Source organism: Macaca nemestrina, chromosome 9, assembly GCF_043159975.1.
Source record: "Macaca nemestrina isolate mMacNem1 chromosome 9, mMacNem.hap1, whole genome shotgun sequence".
In the NCBI taxonomy this organism is placed as follows: domain Eukaryota; kingdom Metazoa; phylum Chordata; class Mammalia; order Primates; family Cercopithecidae; genus Macaca; species Macaca nemestrina.
The window spans coordinates 64,553,744-64,571,380 of NC_092133.1; the positions used below are offsets into that span (position 1 = coordinate 64,553,744).

Here is a 17,637-nt window from a genome sequence, read left to right on the forward strand (position 1 = left end):
TTTTTGCACCCCAAATTTTGGGACTCACTTCCTACCTCCCTTACCTTTCTCTTAGAGAGTGAGAATTCCTTTTCACAAAGTTTACAATGTGTTGCTTCTTTGTCTTTCAGCCAAACCAGTCCCTAGTAGGAAGAAAATATTAATGCTCAAATTGGTAACGCTAAAAATTATATGTGAAAACTTTTCCCCCAAGAACATTATTTATAGGATAGATATATGAAGAATGGAAAATAAGTTATTTTCTTTGAGAGATGTATATATTTGTAGATAAAATATGTATGGTATTAGCCTCAAAATATTCTGGGTGGGGGACAGGGATGTGGATTAAGTATAAAAACAAGATTGCAGCCAGGCGACAATGGCTCACACCAGTAATTCCAGCTACTCGGGAGGCTGAGGTGAGAGGATCGCTTGCGGTCTAGAGTTCGAGACCAAGCTGGGCGACATAGAGTCTGTCTCTTAAAAAATAAAAATTGAAAAAATGAAAAATCAGGACTGCACATGATAAATATTGAATATAGGCAATGGGTCATTTTACTCTTTCTATACAATTGTGTATGTTAGAATATACACATGTAAAAATGCTTTAAAGAGGTAAAAATCTGTTACTGATGGGAATTCTCTTCAGGAAAGAAACTTAAAGATTAAAAGAACCTTAAAAATACTCCAACAGCATTTTATTTTTTAAATGTTTGTGGGTACATAGTAGTTACATATTTATGGGGTACATGGGATGTTTTGATACAGGCATGCGATGTGAAATAAGCGCATCATGGAGAATGGGGTATCCTAGTCCAACAATGTTTAAAGATAAATTCTCACTGTGTGAAATGCAATAGGTTGGCATTATGTATAACTTATACCTTAAGACCCTAAAATTTGAAGGAAATTAGGGAAATCAGATATTGGAGTTCATTATTTATAAGACCTCTTCAGGAGGCCTAGGCAGGAGGATTGCTTGAGGCCGGGAAGACTGCCCTGAGGAACACAGACTCCATCTTTACAAAAACATTAACCAGGCTGCGTGGCATAAGCCTATAGTTGCAGCTACTCTGGAAGCTGAGAAGGGAGAATCGCCTAAGGCCAGGAGTTTGAGGCTGCAGTGAACTATGATTGTGCCACTGCACTCGAGCCTGAGCAACAGAGTCAGACCCTGTCTCCAGAAAAAAGGTGGGGGAAAAAAAGGACCTCACCTTAAGTTTTACATGGCTATTTCCCTCAACTTTTATAACATATTTAATAGCTGCTATGTAAACGTTAGTAAAAAATGGATGTAAGTAGTCTTAGGCAGTATTTATAACAACTTGACCTTTTTTTTTTTTTGAAAAGAGACAGAGTCTCACTCTGTTGCCCAGGCTGTAGTGCGGTGGTGCAATCTCGGCTCACCGCAACCTCTGTCTCCCGAGTTCAAGTGATTCTCCTGCCTCCGCCTCCCTGTAGCTGGGATTACAGGCACACGCCACCATTCCCAGCTAATTTTTATATTTTTAGTAGAGATGGGGTTTCAAAATGTTGGCCAGGATAGTCTCAAACTCCTGATCTCAGGTGATCCGCCCACCTTGGCCTCCCAAAGTGCTGGGATTACAGGCATAAGCCACCACGCCCAGCCTACTTGACCCATTGTTAACCAGCTTGCTTAACCAATCTTGGCTAGAAAGACCTTTTTTTCCCCTATGAAGGCAACTTTGTTAGATGATTATCAGCTTTACAATGAGAAGACCCAGATGAAGGAGGAGACTCAATACTGATTGATTTCCTAGAACATGTTCCTAAAACAGCCCAGACCAAAGAACCCAAGTATAACAGAAGATTCCAACTTGGACATGAAGCAACTGCAACCTATAAATTACTACTGAAGCACAGGAACCTTTATTACCTATCACAGGAACCCTATTACCTTAGAGAGAAAAATTCTCTAAGAAATAAAGGCCCATAGACACATTTCTAAAAACATGAGTTTTCTTAAAAGACTTTTCCAAAAGCAGAATTCTTTGAAGAAAAAAAAAGACTAAGCATTCACAGATCAAGATCACAAGGTTAATTTCAGGTCTTTTTGTTTCATTCACAGTCTTAATAACTAGCACTTATTGTACAGCAGAGATAATACAGTGTTGGCTACTGCATGTGAGGAAGCCTAAGTCTCCTTAGAACACAGGATTATAAGGGCTTTTTTTTTTTTTTTAACTAGATAGTTCATATCAGACAAACACCAGCAAAGAGTCAGATGGCTTGAATCATAGAATATATATATATATATATTTTTTTTTTTTTAATGCAGGATGGGGGCCAGGTGCAGTGGCTCACACCTGTAATCCCAGCACTTTGGAGACTTTGAAAGGCCAAGGTGAGAGGCTCTCTTTAGACCAGGAGTTCAAGACCAACCTGGGCAACATAGCAAGACCCCATCTCTTAAAAAAAAAAAAAAATTAGCCAAGTGTGGTGGCATGCACCTGTAGTCCCAGCTACTTGGGAGGCTGAGGTGGGAGGATTGCTTCAACCCAGATGTTCAAGGTTACAGTGAGCTATGATTATGCCACTGCACTCCAGCTTGGGAAAGAGAGGAAACTCTGTCTCTGAGGGTAAAAAAAAAAAAAAGGCAGCAGCAGGAAGGGACCTAAAAGATAATCTAACTTGATGAAAACCATACAAAGGAAAGTGATTTGCCAAATGTCCCAAAGCCACCTAGTGGAAGCAGCTTGTAAGAGCGTTAGGTTCTGAAACAACCTTGCTGACTTTGAGACTAGGACTTTGGAGACTAGACCTTGAGACTAGGCCTTTGGAGACTTCTTTTCATTGAACTTACCTGCCGCCCTCCCAGGGAGAGAAGCTCACTTTAAGCTAAGCCTAGTGTGTCCCTCTGAAGGGATCTCAGACATGAGCACCTGTAGCCCTCTCATTTTACACATGAGAAAATTTAAAGCCTAGAGAACTGAAGCTGCCTGCTCAAGGAAACAGCCGTTTACCAGAAGAGCTAAGACTAGAACGGAACAACCTCTTGCTCTGCAAATAAACAGCAATTTTTCTCTGCCCAATTCCAGGATGTTAGCTGCTAGACTTACACCCCCTAGATAGGATACTATGGGATTCTTCTCTGGAGAAACTCACTGCTACAGAGAAAAGTACTGTAAATACTAAACATAAGCAGAGGGTACCCAATAGTTCACTAATCACAGCAGATTTCTCTATGGTGAGGCCTACTAGTCTACAACAACCCACCCAACCAACATACACACAAGGTTTCCAATAACCCTTATTTGTGCCTTTTATTGAAAATTGGGGGATATCACAACATTTGAGAAAACTTCAGAGAATCAATAATGAGGCCGGGTACAGTGGCTTACACCTGTAATCCCACTACTTTGGGAGACTGAGGTGGGAGGATCACTTGAGCCCAGGAGTTTGAGACCAGCCTGGGCAACACAGTGAGACCCCCACCATCTCTAAAAAATAAAAATTAGTGGGGTATGGTGATGTATACCTGTGGTCCTAGCAACTCAGGAGGCTGAGAGGGAGGATTGCTTGAATCCAGAAGTTCAAGCTTACAGTGAACTATGATGGATGGAGTCACTGTACTCCAGCCTGGGCAACAGAGGCACTTTCTCTAAAAAAAAATTTTTTTAATTAAAAAAAAACATTTTTTAATGATAATATCAAACACAAAATATGACAGGATGCTATTTTTTAAAGGAAAAATTAGCAAATAATAGTCCATTGCATGTTAAAAATATGCCTGCAGAAAAAATATCCCACAGAAGGTTACACCTGAATCCAACCAAGGCTTTATTTTATTATTTAGATGGAGTCTCGCCCAGGCTGGAATGCAGTAGTAGGATCTCGGCTCACTACAACCTCCGCCTCCCGGGTTCAAATGATCCTCTTACCTCAGCCTCCCAAGTAGGTGGGACTACAGGCGCACACCACCATGCCTGGCTAATTTTTATTTATTTTTATTTTTTTATTTTTTTGAGACGGAGTCTTTGCTTTGTCACCCAGGCTGGAGTGCAGTGGCACGATCTGGTCTCACTGCAAGCTCCGCCTCCCGGGTTTACGCCATTCTCCTGCCTCGGCCTCCCGAGTAGCTGGGATTACAGGCGCCCACTACCACACCCGGCTAATTTTTTGTATTTTCAGTAGAGACGGGGTTTAACCATGTTAGCCAGGATGGTCTCGATCTCCTGACCTTGTGATCCGCCTGTCTCGGCCTCCCAAAGTGCTGGGATTACACGCGTGAGCCACCGTGCCCGGCCGCCTGGCTAATTTTTAAATTTTTAGTAGAGATGGGGTTTCACCATGTTGGCCAGGTTGGTCTCGAACTCCTGACCTCAGGTCGATCCACCTGGCTCGGCCTCCCAAAGTGCTGGGATTACAGCCGTGAGCCACCGTGCTTGGCCTAATCAAGGCTTTAGATTTAACTTCCAGTTCACAGGCAACAAGTAGACAGAAACAAGTAAACACTACAAACATTCAGAGAAAATCCAGAATGTGAAAAACTGTTTAGGATGGCTGTTCCAGACTCTTCAGCTGGTCAATAGCATGGAAAAGAAAAAAATCAACTCACATATGAATCCAGTTTCCACATAAAAAAACTGGGAAAAGCAGATAATATTCTGTTAAAGATAGATGTGAGTAATAAGTATAAGGCAAAACAAAGTAATAACACAAAATACAGGAGAGATACTATAAAGAGGAGAGTGCAATTGAGAAGCAGATGGGGCTTCTAAGGTACTGGTCATGTTCTATTATCGCTAACCTAAGCAGAGAATACACAAGTTTTTGTTTTGTTTTGTTTTGTTTTTTTAGAGATAGAGTTTTGTTCTTGTTGCCCAGGCTGGAGTGCAATGGCATGATCTCAGCTCACCACAACCTCCGCCTCCCGGGTTCAAGCAATTCTCCTGCCTCAGGCTCCTGAGTAGCTGGGGTTATAGGCATGTGCCACTATGCCTGGCTAATTTTGTATTTTTAGTAGAAACAGGTTTCTCCATGTTGGTCAGGCTGGTCTCGAACTACTGACCTCAGGTGATCTGCCTGTCTCGGCCTCCTAAAGTGCTGGGATTACAGGCGTGAGCCACCGTGCCTGACCCCACAAGTGTTTTTAAGTTGTACTATATATGCACTCTCATATGCATATTTCACAAAACTTTTTTTTAGAGTTTACATAATGATGGTTTCGGCAAATATCCATGTATCCACACATCTTTTTTGTTTGTTTGTTTGTTTTTTGAGACGGAGTCTCACCCTGTTGCCCAGACTGGAGCGCAATGGTGCGATCTTGGCTCACTGTAACCTCCGCCTCCCGGGTTCAAGCAATTCTTCTGCCTCAGCCTCCCAAGTAGCTGGAATTACAGGCATGTCCCACCACGCCCGGCTAATTTTTTCTTTTGTATCTTTAGTAGAGATAAGGTTTCACCATGTTGGCCAAGCTAGTCTCTAACTACTGACCTTGTGGTCCACCTGCCTTGGCCTCCCAAAGTGCTGGGATTACAGGCATAAGCCACTGCGCCCAGCCTCCACCCATCTTTTTTTTTTTTTTTTTTGAGACGGAATCTTACTCTGTCACCCAGGCTGAAATGCAGTGGCATGATCTCAGCTCACTGCAACCTCCACCTCCCAGGTTCAAGTGATTCTCCTGCCTCAGCCTCCCAAGTAACTGGGACTACAGGTGCGTGCCACCACGCTCAGCTAATTTTTGTATTTTTAATAGAGGCGGCGTTTCACCATGTTGCCCAGGATGGTCTCAATCTCTTGACCTTGTGATCCACCCACCTTGGCCTCCCAAAGTGCTGGGATTACAGGTGTGAACCACTGCGTCCGGCCCCATCTTCTTAAAAAGTGTGAGGATACGGCCTGGCGAGGTGGCTCACACCTGTAATCCCAGCACTTTTGGAGGCTGAGACAGGCAGATCACCTGAGGTCAGGAGTTAGAGACCAGCTTTGCTAACATGGTGAAACCCTATCTCTACTAAATATATAAAAATTAGCTGGGCATGGTGGTGGGTGCCTGTAATCCCAGCTACTTGGGAGGCTGAGGCAGGAGAATCGCCTGAACCCAGGAGGGGGAGGTTGCAGTGAGCCGAGATCACGCCATTGTACTCCAGCCTTGGTGGCAGAGGAAGACTGTCTCTAAAAAAAAAAAAAAAAAAAAAAGTGAGGATAAAATAAAGGTATATTCAGATACACAAATTACTATTTTTTTCTTTTTTTAAATTTTGGTAGAGACAAGGGCTTGCTATACTACCCAGGCTGGTCTCAAACTCCTGGCCTCAAGCAATTCTCCCACTACAGGCTCTTAAAGCACTGGGGTTACAGGTATGAGCTACCATGCCCAGTTTCCAGATGTGTAAATTCTTACAATCTCTATCTTCATTCACCATTTTCAGGAAGCTACTGAAAGATGTGTTGCCCAAAATAAGGGAGTATACCAAGAGAGAAGTTATAGAATTCAGGCAAGAGGAGCTCCCACTAAGAGAGAAGGTAAAGGAAATTCTGAGAATACCAGCAAAGGGAAACATGAGCAGTAAAGTGGAGAACTCTTGAAGTTGGAGGCAAGGCATCAAGAAAAAATAATGACCTAACCAATTACCTGATATATTTTACCACGTGGAAAACTTTATCAAGAAGCTTTTTTTAATAGAGGTGTTTCAAGGTATGAGAAAACTCAAATGTTATACAACTAATTTGTTTTTAAAAAGAGAGGGGCGGCTGGGTGCGGTGGCTCACATCTGTAATCCCAGCACTTCGGGAGGCTGAGGTGGGCGGATCACGAAGTCAGGAGTTCTAGACAAGCCTAGTCAATATGGTGAAACCCCACCTCTACTAAAAATACAAAAATCAGGTGGCATGTGCCTGTAATCTCAGCTACTCAGGAGGCTGAGGCAGAAGAATCACTTGAACCTGGGAGGTGGAGGCTGCAGTGAGTTGAGATCATGCCACTGCACTTCAGCCTGGGCAACAGAGGCAGACTCCATCTCAAAAAAAAAAAAAAAAAGAGGGCAATTATTAACTCCACAGGAAGAATAAAGTAGTTCAAGTAAGAAAACATAATCACAGTACCTGGCTCAGCAAGGAACAACATTTAAATAGACATAATAAAAAATTCAGGCCGGGCGCGGTGGCTCAAGCCTGTAATCCCAGCACTTTGGGAGGCCGAGACGGGCGGATCACGAGGTCAGGAGATCGAGACCATCCTGGCTAACACGGTGAAACCCCGTCTCTACTAAAAAAAAAATACAAAAAACTAGCCGGGCGAGGTGGCGGGCGCCTGTAGTCCCAGCTACTCGGGAGGCTGAGGCAGGAGAATGGCGTGAACCCAGGAGGCGGAGCTTGCAGTGAGCTGAGATCCGGCCACTGCACTCCAGCCTGGGCGACAGAGCGAGACTCCGTCTCAAAAAAAAAAAACAAAAAAAAACCAAAAAATTCAGAGTAGGGGCTAGACGCGGTGGCTCACACCTGTAATCCCAGCACTCTGGGAGGCCGAGGCAGGTGAATCACCTGAGGTCAGGAGTTTGCGACCAGCCTCGCCAACATGGCGAAACTGTCTCTACTAAAAATACAAAAATTAGCCGGGTGTGGTAGGACACACCTGTAGTCCCAGCTACTCGGGAGGCTGAAGCAGGAGAATCGCTTGAACCCGGGAGGCAGAGGTTGCAGTGAGCTGAGATCGTGCCACTGCACTCCAGCCTGGGTAACAGAGCAAGACCCCGTCTCAAAAAAAAAAAAAAAAAAGAAAAGAAAAGAAAAAAAATAGCTGGCCTTGGTGGCAGGTGCCTGTAATTCCAACTACTGGGGAGGCTGAGGCAGGAGAATCACCGAACCCTGGAGGCAGAGGTTGCAGTGAGCTGAGATCATGCCATTGCACTCCAGCCTGGGTGAAGACGCAAGACTCCATCTCAAAAAAATATATAGAATAAGACAGGTGTGGTGGATCATGCTTGTAATCCCAGCACTTCAGGAGGCCAAGACCGGAGGACTGCCTGAGGACAGGAGTTCAAGACCACTCTAGACAACACAGCAGATACTGTCTCTACAAAAAATGTAAAAATTAGCCAGGCGAGGTGGCACGCACCTGTGATTCCAGCTACTCAGGAGGCTGAGGCAAGAGGACAGCTTAAGCCCAAGAGTGTGAGACTGCAGTGAACTATGATTGTGCCAGTGTACTCCAGCCTGGGCAACACAGCAAGACCCCATCTCAAACAAAATAATAAATAAAATAACATAAATAAAATATATATATAAAGTAAATGAATGCCACAAAAAACTTTACTTAATTATACTGGGAGACCAGAAAGACCAAAATGAGAGTGAGCAAAACTCTACATCCACCATATGAAGAAGTTAATATATAAGTCTAAAACTGCTGAATCAACAGCAAATAGTACATACTGAATATTAGTTAGAAATACAGGGATAAATGCCAGAAGAAACAGCTAAAAAACTGAAAGTAGCTCCCTTTGGGTGGCAGGAGCTAGGGCAGATAAAAGACAAGGGAGTGAAGAACAAGAGACTGCTACCATCATCATTATTATTATTATTTATATTATTTGGTGTTAAATCTTCTTAGTATTATTTTTTTTTAATGATTTTCATGTAACATTTTTTTGTCACCCAGGCTGGCGTGCAGTAGCGTGATCAAGGCTCCCTGTAGCTTCAACCTCCCAGGTTCAAGTAATCCTCCCACCTCAGCCTCCCAAGTAGCTGAGACTACAGACCTGCACCACCATACCTGGCTAATTTTTTCTTATTATTTAGTAGAAACAAGGTCTATGTTGCCCAGGCTAGTTTTGAACTCCTGGCCACAACCAATCCTCCTGCCTCGGCCCCTCCAAGTGCTGGGATTACTGGTGTGAACCACCACACCCAGTATCATGTAACACTTCTTGATTTTAAAAAATGAAGCTGTTGGGTAGGAAGCCACCTGTCACTGAAGTGATCACACAGACACTGTCCTTTCTTCTATGTTGTAGCAAGGATTCAGACACATTCACAACCATACTGGTAAGCTGTACCAACCACTTTCACTCACATGTATTAACCTACTCAATATTCAGAGCAACCCTATGCAGAATCATCAGCCTATTTCAGAAGAGGAGGCTGAGGCTCAATGAGGATACATGACTTGCTGAAAGTAAGTAATAGACTGGCGTAGGAACTCAAGATTCTCAAGTTCATAGGCAATTTCACTCTATCATGCCATACTTTGTAGGAAAGTAAAATTATTTCTAAGGTCAGTTTCTTTCTTTCTTTTTTTCTTTTTTTTTTTTTTTTTGAGATAGAGTCTTGTTCTGTTGCTCAGGCTGGAGTGCAATGGCGTGATCTCTGCTCATTGCAACCTCCACCATCTGGGCTCAAGCAATTCTCCTGCCTCAGCCTCCTGAGTAGCTGGGATTACAGGCGCCCACTACCACACCTGGCTAATTTTTGTATTTTTAGTAGAGATGGGGTTTCACCACGTTAGCCAGGCTGATATCAAACTCCTGACCTCAAATGATCCACCTGCCTCGGCCTCCCAAAGAGCTGAGATTACAGGCGTGAGCCACTGCACCCGGCCTCTAAGGTCAGTTTCTAAAGGAATGTTATTAATAATGTGACTCTAGGGGTACAGGGAAGAGATGAACTCCCAGCATCCAAGCTCCTCATTCAGTGCTTTGGCCTCTATATATCCTGGGATTCATCAATAATACATTAGATTCACACAGGGCTTTACCTTCCATTGGAGACTTTCACATACCTTCCCAGTTTAGGAAAACGTTCTACTCACCTGCAATGCTTTGTTGGCTTCTTTTATGTCTTCAATTTTAAGTTTTGATCTAAAAAGATTACAAATAGGTCCAAATTTCAGTACACATATTTAAATATAGAACATTCAGTATTTCAGTAGGTATTGGTATTTCATAGGATACAAAATTATGTATAGTATATGATCTTTATGGTCTTCTCTGGCTAGTGGAATATTTCATATTCTCCTATATTTTCTAAATGTCCTAAAGCAAAAATATTTTAGGTTTAAAACTTGCTTTTTAAGAAATACTGGCATTTTCATGTGATCATGACAATATTAATAGCTATCATTTATTGTAGGTTTACTCTGTGCCTTTGCATGCATATCTCATGTAATCTATACAAAAACCTATTTTAAAGATGAAGAAATGTCTGATGAAGTTTAGTCACTTGTAAGAGGTCACAGAGCTGGCAACTGGGGGAGCCAGGATTCAAACCCTTGTCTGTGACCCCAAAGGGCACATGCTAACCATTATGCATACTATTTCTCTAGCAAATACAGAAGTGCTAAGGAAGAAAATACTGTGAGCCAGGTGTGGTGGCTCAGCACTTTGTGGGGCCAAGGCGGGTGAATCATCTGAGTTCAGGAGTTCGAGACCAGCCTGGTCAATATACAGTGAAACTCCATCTCTACTAAAAATACAAAAATTAGGCCGGGCGCGGTGGCTCACGCTTGTAATCCCAGCACTTTGGGAGGCCGAGGCAGGTGGATCACCTGAGGTTGGGAGTTCAAGACCAGCCTGACCAACATGGAGAAACCCCGTCTCTACTAAAAATACAAAATTAGCCGGGGTGGTGGCACATGCCTGTAATCCCAGCTACTCGGGAGGCTGAGGCAGGAGAATCGCTTGAACCCAGGAGGCGGAGGTTGTGGTGAGCCGAGATCGCGCCATTGTACTCCAGCTTGGGCAAAAAGAGTGAAACTCTGTCTCAAAAAAAAAAAAAAAAATACAAAAATTAGCTGGAAATAGTGGTACACACCTGTAGTCCCAGCTACTTGGGAAGGTGAGGCAGGAGAATCGCTTGAACCCAGGAGGCAGAGGTTTCAGTGAACCAAGATCACACCACTGCACCCCAGCCAGGGTGACAGAGCGAGACGCCATCTCTCAAAAAAAGCAACAAAAAAGAAAATACTGTGAAAGACACAGCTGCAAATACTTTTCCACTTTTTTGATGAAGTCTCATTCTGTTACCCAGGCTGCAGTACAGTGGCACGATCTCAACTCACTGCAACCTCCACCTCGTAGGTTCAAGTGATTCTCCTGCCTCAGTTTCTTGAGTAGCTGGGATCAGAGGCACCCGCCACCACTCCCAGGCTAATTTTTGTATTTTTAGTAGAGACAGGGCTTCACCATGTTGGCCAGGCTGGTCTTGAACTCCTGACTTCAAGTGATCCGCCCATCTTGGCCTCCCAAAGTGCTGGGACTACAGGTGTGAGCCACCAAGCCTGGCACTTTTCCAGCTTTTGAAAATATGTATGTTGGGCCAGGTGCAGTCGCTCATGCCTGTAATCCCAGCACTTTGGGAGACGGAGGTGAGCAGACCGCCTAAGGTCAGGAAGGAGTTCAAGACCAGCCTGGCCAACATGGGTGAAACCCCATCTCTACTAAAAATACCAAAAAAATTAGCTGGGCGTGGTGAGGGGCGTCTGTAATCCCAGCTACTCGGGAGGCTGAGGCAGGGAGAATCACTTGGACCGGGGAAGCAGAGGTTGCATTGAGCCAAGATTGTGCCAGTGAGCTCCAGCCTGGGCAACAGAGTAAGACACCACCTCAAAAAACAAGAAAAAGAAAAAAGAAAATACATGTATTGGAATCAACTTACTACCAAGTGGTATAACTTTTTTTTTTTTAGACGGAGTTTTGCTCTTTTACTCAGGCTGGAGTGAAATAGCATGATCTCGACTCACTGCAACCTCTGCCCCCAAGATTCAAGCGATTCTCCTGCCTCAACCTCCCGACCAGCTGGGATTGTAGGCACCCGCCACCACACCCAGCTAATTTTTGTATTTTTAGTAGAGATGGGGTTTTGCCACGTTGGCCAAGCTGGTCTCAAACTCCTGACCTCAGGTGATCCACCCGCCTCGGCCTCCCAAAGTGCTAGGATTACACGTGAGCCACCGTGCCCAGCCCCAATTGGTATAATTTAATTTTGTTTCTTCTTTAAAAAAGAAAATACATATGTTAATGAAAATGCAAATTATAAAAAACAATATTTAATTACCTGTGATCCCATTACCCAGAGGTAATCTTCTCTATACATCTGTGTATATATTTTAAATGGAATAATTATCTACATAGTTTTCCATAACCAGCTATTTTCACAATATATCCTGAACAGCTTGCAGCTACTGACTTGTTACTGAGTATCTGCCACATCACTATAGTAAATGGTTACTTGGTATATACAATGAAAAAGAATATAAAATAGTTTATATAATTATTATCTACTGTTAATCTTTCAACGTGTTTCAAATTTTTCACCACAAAAGTTGTTTATTAAAATTACAATGACTAGTTCAGGCATGGTGGCTCCTACCTGTAATCCCAGCACTTCGGGATGCCGAGGTGGGCAGATCACTTGAGGTCAGGAGTTCCAGACCAGCCTGGCCAACATAGTGAAACCTCATCTCTACCAAAAATACAAAAATTAGCCAGGCATGGTGGTATGCACCTGTACTCCCAGCTACTCAGGTGGCTGAGGCAGGAAAATTGCTTGAACCTGGAAGCTGTAGGTTGCAATGAGCCAAGATCACACCACTGCCTTCCAGCTTGGGCAACAGAGCGAGACTCTTGTCTCCAAAAAAAAAAAAAAAACCAAACAACAACAACAAAATTGGAATGACTAAAACATCAGTATTAATTCTCTTATAAATGAAATTTCTGAATCAAATGATACATCAGATACTAAAGCCTCTACTACTGAAGCAGAACATTAAAAATCTGCTTTGCCCTATAAAATGCTCTTCATTCCAAGACATAAAAATGAAGTGTGAGTCTTTCACCTATCTCATATTGACTCTTATGGTGGAAATAATCAATGTAAAACTACACACTGTAAAAATACTGACATAATAATCACATTTTCTTGGCTAAATTCACATCTACAAAATGTGCCTCAGGAAAACTGACTCTGTTGGGAATAGTGGCCACAACAGTGATGATTTAATTGTGCTGTACAGAAAAATTGAATATGGAATTAAAATGGCTTAATGGTATTCACCACAGAAAATGTTTGCTTGGCTGGGCACAGTGGCTCATGCCTGTAATTCCAGCACTTTGGGAGGCCAAGGCAGGCGGATAACCTGAGGTCAGGAGTTCGAGATCAGCCTAGCCAACATGGTAAAACCTGTCTCTACTAAAAATACAAAAATTAGCCGGGAGTGATGGCACACACCTGTAATCCCAGCTACTCTGGAGGCTGAGGCAGGAGAAACACTTGAATCCAGGAGGCAGAGGTTGCAGTGAGCCAAGATCATGCCACTGCATGCCAGCCTGGATGACAGAGCGACACTTGGTCTCATGCCCGGCCTGGGAAATACTTTTTTATGAAAATTTACTGATATTGATAGATTTCTGATTTAAATGCCCTTATTCGTAAATATGGACTCAAAAAAGCCTCTCTATGATACATATTGCCTAAGTGTCCTAAAGAAAGGAGCATCAGCTACAATTCCAATAACCATAATGTACAAGAATACCTTTCTCAGCCAGGCACGGTGGCTCACGCCTGTAATCCCAGCACTTTGGGAGGCCAAGGTGGGTAGATCACTTGAGGTCAGGAGTTCGAGACTAGCCTGATCAACATCGTGAAATCCCACCTCTACTAAAAATACAAAATCAGCCAGATGTGGTGGCACATATCTGTAATCCCAGCTACTTGGGAGGCTGAGGTAGGAGATTTTGTATATATACATATATATTTACATATATAGCTGGTACTACTACTATATATATTTATATATACGTGTGTGTATATATATACGTATAAATATATATAAATATATATTTATACCAGCAAACAGGAGAATTGCTTGAACCCAGGAGGCGGAGGTTGCAGAGAGCCGAGATTGCGCCACTGCACTCCAGCCTAGGTGACAGAGCAACTCTGTCTCCAAAAAAAAGATAGATTTGGAATGCTTTAAACATTGACTCTTCTTCTGAGTAATTACTATTCTTCTGTATAATTACAGTAGATGTCTAATTTAATAATTAAGAAAATGAAAATAAGCCTGAAAGGAAATATATACATATATGTGTATATATACACACACACATATATAAATACATGTTTATACATATATATGTATATACATATATGTATATATGTACGCATGTGTATACATATATACATATATACATATTCTCCTGTCTCAGCCTCCGAAGTAGCTGGGACTATAGGCACATGCCACCATGCCCGTCTAATTTTTGTATTTTTAGTAGAGATGAGGTTTTGCCATGTTGGCCAGGCTGCCCTCGAACTCCTGACCTCAAGTGATCTGCCCACCTCAGCCTCCCAAAGTGCTGGGATTACGGGCGTGAGCCACAGCACCTGGCCCAAATCTATCTTTTTATAAGAATTCTTCAGACCAGGTGTACTGGCTCACACCTGTAATCCCAACACTTTGTGAGGCTGAGGAGGCGGGAGGCTCATTTGAGCCCAGGAGTTTGAGATCAGCCTGGGCAAAGAGTGAGACTCCACCTCCATATAAAATATATAAATAAAAATGTAAAAAAGAATCCTTCAAGTTGGATGTAGTGGCTGACACCTGTAATATCAATGCTTTTGGAAGCCAAAGCGAGAGGACTGCTTGAGGCCAGAGTTTGAGACCAGCCTTAGGCAACATAGTGAGACTCTGTCTCTATTTAATTTTTTTTAAAAAATAATCTTTCAGGCCAGGCGTGGTGGCTCATGCCTGTAATCCCAGCAGTTTGGGAGGCCAAGGCAGAAGGATCATGAAGTCAGGAGATCAAGACCATCCTGGCTAAAACGATGAAATCCCATCTCTACTACCAAAATACAAAAAAAATTAGCCGGGTGTGGTGGCAGGCGCCTGTGGAGGCTGAGGCAGGAGAATGGTGTGAACCCAGGAGGCGGAGCTTGCAGTGAGCCGAGACAGCACCACTGCACTCCAGCCTGGGCAACAGAGGAAGACTCCATCTCGGAAAAAATAATAATAATAATAACAATAATAATCTTTCAATAATAAGCTGATAAGAGTAAATATTTCAATTTTCAAACCCAGTAAGTAGAGGTTGCAGTGAGCCCAGATCACACCACTGCACTCCAGCCTGGGTGACAGAGTGAGACCCTGCCTCAAATAAATAAATAAAGGCAACATCTAGACATTTATATGATCATGCCTGTAATACAACTATAAAGTCTCTATTAAGTATGAAGTGAGGGGCCGGGCGTGGTGGCTCATGCCTGTAATCCCAGCACTTTGGGAGGCCAAGGTGGGCAGATCACCTGAGGTCAGGAGTTCAAGACTAGCCTGGCCAACATGGTAAAATGCTGTCTCTACTAAAAATTAGCCAGGTGTGGTGGCGGGCACCTGTAATCCCAGCTACTCAGGAGGCTGGGGCAGAAGAATCACTTGAACCCAGGAGGCAGAGGTTGCAGTGAGCTGAGACAGCACCACTGCATTCCAGCCTGGGTGACAAGAGCAAAACTCCCTCTCACACACACACAAAAAAGTATTAGTTGGGGAATGGGTGAAAAGTAACACATATTCCTAGGTTTACTATTCCATGGTTTTAATATTAAACTGTTATGATCTTAGTAAATGCAAAGATGCTTATTTTTTTATTGTGAGGATTGTTCACTGTTGAGTGTCTAGCACTTAGTATAGTGCCTGGCACATAGTAGAAGCTCAGTGTCTGTCAATAAATAAATGGAAAATAAGGTAATAAGCACTTTGCACAGGGTCTGCCTCAAAGTGCTCAATAAATAGACGCTAGATTGGAATTGAAATCTTGCTTATCAGAACCACAATGCGAATTGTTCTCTGAAAAGCTGTAAAGACAAAAACAGCTTTATCTTTTTGAGATCTAATATTTCCTTTTGTGGTTCTAGTGAATTACTCCTTCTTATGTCCTTGGAAATTGGTTGCATTATCTTTTAATGGAATCCCACCTTTAGCAACTAAGTCTCCATTCTAGTATGATTTCTACTTAATTGAATATATACAAATGACATATATGTCCATCTAACTAATTTTATCTAAATCAATGACAAGATGTTTACATATAGAATTGTTTGAGGTTAGCTAAACTTTGGGGATTAACACTCAGGAGAAGGGAAGTACCTGCTTTTTTATCTTAAACCTTTATGTACTATTTGAATGTTCTAATCATATAAAACATCAAAGAGATTTGTATCGGTAATGAGATTATGAGACACTGTAGCTTTCTTATTTTTACTTTTCCGTATTTAAAAAAGTGGGCTGGGCGCAGTAGCTCACACCTGTAATCTCAGCACTCTGAGAGGTTGAGGCAGGACGATGTCTTGAGCCCAGGAGTTCAGCCTGAGCAACACAGCAAGATCCTAACTCTACAAAAAATTTAAAAAAAATTAGCCAGGCAAGGTGGTGTGCGTCTGTGGTCCCAGCTACTCCGGAGGCTTGAGATAAGAGAACAGCGTGAGCCTGAGAGATCAAGGATGCAGTGAGCTGTGACTGCGTCACTGCACTCCAGCCTGGGCAACTTGAAAGACTTGTTTCAAATCAAATAAAAATAAATTTTAAAAATTTAAAGTGACTATATTTTTTAAATGTGGCAGTGGTACATTCAATACTAAATTAAACCTCCTTGAGCTTATTCCAAATATCTGGTAGTATGTTCAATCAGGCACAAAGCTGCTAACCCAAAACACAGACCATGGGGAACAAAAGGAAAATGTGGCTGGGAACAGTGACTCACACCTGTGATCCCAGCATTTTGGGAGGCTGAGGTGGGACGACTGCTTGAGGTCAGGAGTTTGAGACCAGCCTGGGCAACATGCAAGACCCCATCCATCTCTATAAAAAATAAAAATTAGGCCGGGCGCGGTGGCTCAAGCCTGTAATCCCAGCACTTTGGAAGGCCGAGACGGGTGGATCATGAGGTCAGGAGATCGAGACCATCCTGGCTAACACGGTGAAACCCCGTCTCTACTAAAAAATACAAAAAAAACTAGCCGGGTGAGGTGGCGGGCGCCTGTAGTCCCAGCTACTCGGGAGGCTAAGGCAGGAGAATGGCGTGGACCCGGGAGGCGGAGCTTGCAGTGAGCTGAGATCCAGCCACTGCACTCCAGCCTGGGAGACAGAGCCAGACTCCGTCTCAAAAAATAAAAATAAAAATAAAAATAAAAATAAAAATTAGTAGGGCATGATGGTGCATGCCTGTAGTCTCAGCTACTTGGTAAGCTGAAAGGTGAAAGGGTTGCTTGAGCCCAGGAGGTCAAGGCTGCAGTGAGTTAGATTATACCACTACACTCCAGCCTAGGCGAGACCCTGTCTTTGAAAAAAAAAGGAAATGTGAGAAAGGCAGAACACCATTTCTCCATCTTGTCTTTACAGGATCCCAATGACATTTTACTTCAACAAAGCCAAACTGTATGAAGTTAAGCCCTGTCTCCGGGAGGCATGAAACAACCTCCACTTCTCATGATGCCGGCTTCTTCTCAAAACAATCTGAAAGACAGCTCCCTGGATATTTTGAAACCTCAGCTTCTGTTTTTCTAAGAAAAATATATTAATAACTTCTGAATTCTCTGATATTGAAGAAATTGAACAAGAGTGTTAGTTTTCATCTATTGGGAAATATTCAAAGCTAAGTCTACTAAAATGAGTAAAACTTTAAATAAAATCTCTCTAGTCTCATT

The 17,637-nt window shown here is 42.8% G+C and overlaps 1 protein-coding gene and 1 long non-coding RNA gene across 9 annotated transcripts in view; one reads left to right on the top strand and one right to left on the bottom strand.

Annotated features, from left to right (window-relative positions):
- The window catches only part of LOC105466120 (RUN and FYVE domain containing 2), a 65,098-nt gene that overhangs the window by 3,334 nt on the left and 44,127 nt on the right, over positions 1–17,637 (bottom strand). For 7 of the 8 annotated variants that reach the window (XM_011715077.3, XM_071069656.1, XM_071069658.1 and 4 more), the window contains 2 exons: positions 9,755–9,803; positions 45–122 (listed from right to left, as the gene is read on the bottom strand). In XM_011715077.3, coding sequence (XP_011713379.1) covers positions 45–122; positions 9,755–9,803 — 127 coding nt within the window. The other variant, XM_071069657.1, reaches the window with a different exon arrangement.
- On the top strand, positions 2,288–17,465 carry LOC139356254 (uncharacterized). The gene is made up of 3 exons (XR_011607807.1): positions 2,288–3,894; positions 6,378–6,471; positions 17,333–17,465. It is a non-coding gene; the product is annotated as an uncharacterized lncRNA (long non-coding RNA).